A 7,413-nucleotide genomic window follows, 5' to 3' on the forward strand; every position below is an offset into this window, starting at 1 on the left:
ATGGGATTGGGTCTGGAATGTCCGGTCACTAGGGGTCAGGGTGGAACTCTCACCCCAGTGCATGCAGGGAAGTGTAATCTTCCCATGCCAGGTGCTTTGGCAGCTGATAAGATTGTGTGTGACATTAGAGGGTCTGAGATGCATTTCTCAGAGACCCTGAGCTGATATGGAAGCGCACGCACACACACACACACACACACACACACACACATGCACACACACACACACACACGCACATTGGGAGCGTCCTCCAAGACTTTCACCAGGTTGAAAGTTTAGAATTAGACCACAAAGTGACTTAGTTCATGCAGTCAGTTCAAGCGTTTTATCTGTGGGATCTCTGTATGCTTGCCCACACTCACACACACACACACACACACACACACACACACACACACACACACACACACACACACACACACACACACACACACACACAGTGGTAGTGGCGGGGTCATCCTCATCAGAGATAAACATTCATGCCACAACTGCTTCTCTTACTGATTTGAAGATACAAAACATTTTGATTTGCTTATAAGTTTCACTTTATTTGTTTGTTAGTTTGTCTAACTTGTCTACACTCAAAAGTTTAGTTGGCAGCTGCTGATTTTATCTACAAAAGAAAACTAAACAATGTCAAAGTAAGTATTTCAGAATTGAAGCTAAGTGCAGACAAAACGGAAAAGGAAAATAAAAGAAAAACTCAAATGCATTTTTGGAGATAACAGTCACTCTTCCTTTTTGGCAGTGATTTGCAATTCTTGGTGTGGCAGTTATGATGTGAAAATTACGCTTTCTGTTCGTTCCAGGACACAATTATCTGTACTCGCTCTCAGATTTATGAATTTATTCCTGGTTTTTGGAAAGCAATTGAGTTGACTTAATCATTTCATTCCCGGTAAATTAAACTGTTTCTTCTGTGAACCCGGGTAATCAGCTTAAGTGATTATATTGTAAATATGACATGATGAAAGCTCTCTGTCTATGAGGTCGGAGGAGGAAATGCTTCAGTGTGGAAGGGAGCCGTGCTGTGATTATGCATCAGGCATTGTACTGTATGAGAGACAGCTGGAAGGGGTTTGTCTTGGTATTGGTTGCCCTCTAGCTGTCACTCTGGAGAAGGTAGGTTATGAAATATTGCTTGGAAAGCCAAACATGCTGATTGCTGATACTCTCATGGAAAGTGTTTATGGAGAGTCAATGTTCATCAGCTCAGTCGGATGGCTCTTCCTGTATGCCACTCTAGAAGAAGGATATTACAAGGGGCTTTAGCTTCCCACAATGATGGACACTGTCAAGGGGAATGATCTCTTCACCTTTGTAGACTCAAACCTGCAACAGTATTTTGTCCTGATGGTTGTCTAAATAATTCAACCTGTCGATCAGATGTAAAGGTGCTGTATACTGTCAGTGAGTGTGTTGTAAGAAGAATGGTACATACAGTATTGAGTTGTAAAATCTCAAAACATGGTGGATTATAGATGCCCTGCCTGTTCTCCTTGCTATCCCAGAAAGGCTAGGTTCTCAGGAGCTCTATATTTGCTCTACACGCAAATGCCATAAATACAACCTTGTTTTATAAGACGGGATATTGTTCTAGTGGCTTAAAGGAGAGGTCCATCTGGGTTCAGGCACGGCTACAGAGGGGTTTCATATGGTATTGTCTGTGAGCTTTACTGCCATCAGAGTTAATTCATCCTGAGTTGATTGCATTGAAGGCCATGTTTTTGAAGCCCATAGCAACACTGTTTTCGATTGAGAAAGACCTCTTTAAATGCACTGTTAGGAAAAGGAACGTATAGTCCAGATGGACTTGAGCATGAACGCGTTTGCGAACCGTGGTAACCATACTGTAAGTCACCCGAGAAATCGAGAGCGACATTTACCCAACAATCCTCACAACTTTCCTGTGAACGTTTTTTTCAATTGGAGGGGCATGGAAACTGCACATCAAAGAGATGTTAAAGGATTTGTCCCCCTGAGAGGGAATTGATGTTGAAGCTGTTGTACGCAGGAGAGCAGATTGGAAACGAGGTAGGCCTGTTGGGTGCCTAGCAACATGTTTTTGCCCTGGTCTGGAATGGCAGGCTGGAATGGCGTGACCAAAAATAGCGAGATTGAATTAATGACAGGAAATTACTTTCAGCTTGATATTTGTGCAACCGTGACACCAGTTGAGAAGACCCGTTCTCTCATGCGTGTCCTCATTTTGAGCTAATCATATTTGGAAATATATATTTTTGCGCTCATTGCGTGTACAATTGGACTCCGTTGTAGCTTTGGTTTTGAACACCGCTTCAAGTGGCGGCACTTGGCCAGGCCATATGAGAAGGCAATCAGAGGTAATTGTGCCACACATGACACACTTTTGCCTCATTTTCCTGGGTGAAATGGCCTGAACAAGTGTAATAATAACATTATCCAGCCAAGCTATGAAAGCCTTCTGTTTAGACATCGTTTTATGCAGCATTTTTCTCTATTTTCCCCCTCGGCGAACCGTAGCATGCCTTGTTTCTGTGTGAGCCAGATCAGCTTCCAGATTGCATCTCGTCATCCAAGCCTGACTCGACTTTTCCCCCATCAGGCTTTTTTCTTTCCTTGAATTCCCTCACACTCGCCCTTCTCTCTATCACACACACACACACACACACCACACACACACACACACACACACACACACACACACACACACACACGCACACACACACACACACAGACACACACACACTCTCTTCTTCTCGCTCTCTCTTCCTCTCTCACACACACACACACACACACACACACACACACACACGCACACACACACACACACACACACACACACACTCTCTTCTTCTCGCTCTCTCTTCCTCTCTCACACACACACACACACACACACACACACATACACACACCTCGTTATCTTACTTGTGGCCTTTGGCAGTCAGAACAGCATGCTGCGTTGTGGTTGGTTGGTTTGGTGGTTGGGGTAGCCAGCGCTGGCCTGTCATGGTGAGCCATTGGTGGGTCAGAGGTTCTGCCACATGAGGTTCCATCAGCACAGGAACGTCTGTTCCCACTCCCAGCATGCCTTGCCCACCCCAGCGACACCTGGGATGCATTAACCTTGTCTGGAGGACCTTTCCAGTTCAAAAGTTTTATGCAACTTCCCCTGTCCCTCGCCCCCTCCTCCACCCCCCTCTCCCCCCCCTCCCCCCACCCCCCTCTCCGTGTTCCACCAGAAGTGTGAGTGGAAGTGATGGGAAGGGGGGAGGGGTGGATAAAGGTTTGTTCTCTGGGGGTACACACAGTCTGAAGTCCTGTTGCCAGCCCCCAGCAGCCCCTGGTCTGTTAGCTTTGAGTGGGTGAATGGGTCCAGACCAGTAGAGGCTGTTGAAGGTAGAAATCGGAGGACGCCCTACGATTTCCACCTCCACCAGCCTCCCCTGATCCAGACAGACGTCCTGTATGTACTGTGTAGATGACTGGTCAGTGGACTTTTCGAGAGACTCCAGAGGGATTGAAGTGATGTTTTAAACAACGATCGATTGCTTTTTTGGTTGACCTTTTCTTCTTCTTCTTCTTCTTCCTTGTGATTCCAGGAGTGTCAGTGAAGCACCGATCCAAAGAACCAAAGAAGAAGTCTAACAAGCAGAGGCTCCGGTTCCGGGCCCAGAACCAGCACAGCGACCACCTGGCGTCCGTGCGCGCCAGCCAGTGAGGGACTGAGCGAGTAGAAATCGCCACACCCCGTGGAACCAAGAACAAGAAAGCTGCTAGCCGCTGCTCCACACCTGTCCCCCCCCCCCCCCCCTCACCACTCCCTCCTCATCCCCCCACCACCCCCCTCCCCCACCTCCACCCCCACTCCCCAAATACCACCCACCTCCCCTAGCCCAGTCCCCCCAGTCAAACACACCCGATTACTGACAAGACACTATACACATCATGTCTAACAAACATAGAAAAAAAAACACGCTCTATATGTCTGTCTCTCTGCCTCCTGCTGCTCACCCCCCCCCCCACCCCAAACCCCAACCCTAAACCCCCTGTACCAGTGACAGATCAGATCAACCCCCACCTCCCCCAACCCCCCTCCTGCCCTGTGACCCCACCGTGACCCCACCCCCCCCCCCCCCTCACTATGACATCATAGAACTCATAGAACTCACTTGTTCCCCTTCGCTCAACATGTCATAACTGACCGGGGAGACCGAACCAAGAGGGGCGCCAGAGACTGAGGAGGTGACCGAGCCAGCAGGAAGAGGAAGAGAGGGACGGACGTTGACACTACAGTGATCAAGCTATCTTAGGAGGATGGAGATGGAAAGAGAGACTGTCGGAGAGAGGAGGAATGAGCGAGAGAGAGAGAGAGAGAGAGAGAGAGAGAGAGAGAGAGAGAGAGAGAGAGAAGAAGAGGAAGATGAAGAGAAGAAGATGAAGAAGAGATTGTCGGCAGAAGAAATGAGAAATGACGGATATAACTGACGTCTTGAGAGAAAAAAAGGACTTTTCTGTATTTATGTTGAACCCTTTACCCCCCCACCCCCGAAGGAGGCGGATCTTTCCATTGATGGCCTTGTGTTGATTATGTACATTTTTGAGAGTAACATTAAGAAATACCATGCATAGTTGCAGCGTATTTTATTCTCAGCACAAAATGTTTACGTCCAGAAAGGCTTTATGCTCTAACTGTATAGTGTGGATACAAGAAATTTAGTTGTTCGACTTAGCATGGCAACAAACTCATATGTACATAGTGGATGAGTTTATCATTAATTATGAAAACCTATGACTGTATTTTCAGTATTGACTCCTTCACCGTTCTAAATGTTTTAGAGAGAAAAGGTTGTAATACCAAGCTACAGATTAAAAAAAAAAAAAGATTAAAAACTAAATAATAAACATAGCCACCAAACATAGCTATTACATTTATATGGTATATATTTGATTTATTTATTGATTCTATTTTGTACTTTTGTGTTGGGTGAGAATGTTTTTCTCATACTGTTAATCTCTCTGTGGATCCCTTATAACAATACCCATATCTTTACAACGTGGACCTGGTTTGTGTCTGGTATGTCATAGGAAGCGAAAATGACCTCATCTACTGATTTAAATGTTTCAAAAAAAAAGAAAAATAACAAAATGTATGCTTTGTTTGACATATTTTAGGTTTGATATTCAGGATTCAACAAATATAATGGTCATAGGACTGCATATGTGTACATTGTGTTTTATTAAAAATACATTTCATGTGACTGCGTGATTTTCAATGGAGCGTTTCACTTCCTGTACTGTGTTAATGTCCAGAGAAGAGTACTTCAACACTTCATCCCTCTCTCCCACTTCACTCTATGCAATTATGCAATTTAAAACAAAAAACCCCAAAAACATTTGTAATATCAATCATAGGCACACTGCATGACATGCAGCACTGCAGCCAAAGGATAAGACACGGTCGATTGGACACTCAATAGCATAACGTCATGACGGGTCTGTAAGTCCTCTTGACGTGTCCTCACGGATGGTGCAAAGCCACATTGGATCTCACCGACAGCTCATTCATCCTCCCCAAACCATATTCCCTAACACATCATTTGGCTGCGCTGTACTGTATAACCTCTCTCTCCCCATTCACACTCATTCATTCACTCTTGATGCAATACACATCCACATTCTCATTCATTTTCATGGATTCAAAACATCCAATAAATAAATATGAAAAGTCCTCCTCTCAGGGCTTAAAATCGTCTGGCGTTGCCAAAAAAATAAAAAGGGTTTTTAATGTGAGTCACGGCTAATTAACATACAGATGCGTACTATATAATCATTGCCCCTTAAAAAATGTGAGGGCAGATCTGCCAGACAGCTTATGGAGGCACAGTAGCAAATGAATGCCGTTGTGTCATATATATCATTCTGGGAGACAGAAACCACAGGCTTCCTGCTCCTGCTAATCCTCCCAAGTCACATGTGATATTTCCATAGGGAAGGCCTCAGTGTTGAAATACCTCCCCAACCTTCTCTCTATCCCGCTGTCTATGAGGAGTGAAACCTCAGTATAGCCTAGGGCTATCTGTAGGTAAGGTTAATGTCTTAATACTGGAAGGTCTTATTGAGGTGTTGGACTGGACATAAAACAGTACGCTTCAGTCCTGTAGTTAATTCATATGAAGTGTTAAGGTGTTCATATTACAAATACAAAAAAAACGGTATAAATAAAGATAAAGATATTTAGAGTTGCCAAAAGCCGAAAAAGACAGGAAATTTGATTGAGAACCATAACTTTAAATCTGACCTATGCACTGACAGGGTTTTCCAGCACACTCAGTTTTGACTCCTGCTACAACAGCTTTGTTTGGCTACTGTACTTCAAACAATAATAGGCTACACTCAGCACTGGACGTGTTGCATGCTTCTCTAATACTTCTCTAATACTTACTCGTCAGAGATACTAGACCTTATAGTGGACTGTATACTGGAAGAATAGTGTATTTCGGTTTGCATTTGGTTGATATACAGGTTGATATACCTCAGAGTCAAACCTACAGTATGGTGAATGTCTCACCATGAATGTCTTTTATTGTTTTTACTCAAAGTGTTGGGCATTGAGGGATGTTTTACATAGCTACAGTTTATTTCTTTATTTTACAGCATACCACTTCCCTTAACCATCCTTTCAAATACACCTTGGAATTTCACCTTGTCATACAAAAATTAAGCATATTCGTTTTGAACGAGTCGTCGTAGCTCAAGCGACATCCATAAACCCACAGAGTGCAGACAGACAGTGAATGAAACGTTCTGTTGCAGTGAGTGAAAATGTAAATGTACTAAAAGAAGTATTTGAGAGACATCTGCGCTTGGTTAAAGAGTTAATGAACGATTCACAGATGTCATCCCCTGGGCCAGACTGTCCCTGTGCTGCACCAGACTGGGGATTAACTGCTGAGAGAGAGAGAGAGAGAGAGAGAGAGAGAGAGAGAGAGAGAGAGAGAGAGAGAGAGAGAGAGAGAGAGAGAGAGAGAGGGAGAGAGAGAGGGAGAGAGAGAGAGAGAGAGAGAGAGAGAGAGAGAGAGAGAGAGAGAGAGAGAGAGAGAGAGGAATTGGTTACTGAAGTGGATTCATTAAGGAGAAGACCACCAACACCACTAAAACACGACACAACGTCTCGGCTGGAGGAGAAGGGGCACGCTCAGGAGAATCACTGTTATATTTGACAATTTCTCTTTCCTCACACCTTTCCTCTCTTGATTCTTATTCTTAGTCGTATTCATATTCTCTTCTTCTTCTTCTTCTTCTTCTTCTTATTATTATTATTATTATTATTATTATTATTATTACCTGTGTGTGTGCATGCGTTTGTGTGTGTGTGTGTGTGCTAGTGAGAAACTGCAGGACATTCATTCTGTCTCTTTAAAGTTGTTTAAG

General features: G+C 44.2%; 1 protein-coding gene across 4 annotated transcripts in view; it reads left to right on the forward strand.

Annotated features, from left to right (window-relative positions):
* The window catches only part of rspo2 (R-spondin 2), a gene marked incomplete at both ends in the record, with an annotated part of 59,887 nt that extends 56,187 nt beyond the window's left edge, over positions 1-3,700 (forward strand). For 2 of the 4 annotated variants that reach the window (XM_080540653.1, XM_080540655.1), the window contains one exon: positions 3,591-3,700. In XM_080540653.1, coding sequence (XP_080396779.1) covers positions 3,591-3,700 — 110 coding nt within the window. Of the gene's footprint in view, positions 1-3,581 lie in introns of all 4 variants that reach the window. The other 2 variants (XM_080540656.1, XM_080540654.1) reach the window with 2 other exon arrangements.
* Between the last annotated feature and the right edge of the window lie 3,713 nt (positions 3,701-7,413).

The sequence above is a fragment of the Nansenia antarctica genome (assembly GCF_963989245.1).
Source record: "Nansenia antarctica genome assembly, chromosome: 10".
Taxonomy (NCBI): Eukaryota; Metazoa; Chordata; class Actinopteri; order Argentiniformes; family Microstomatidae; genus Nansenia; species Nansenia antarctica.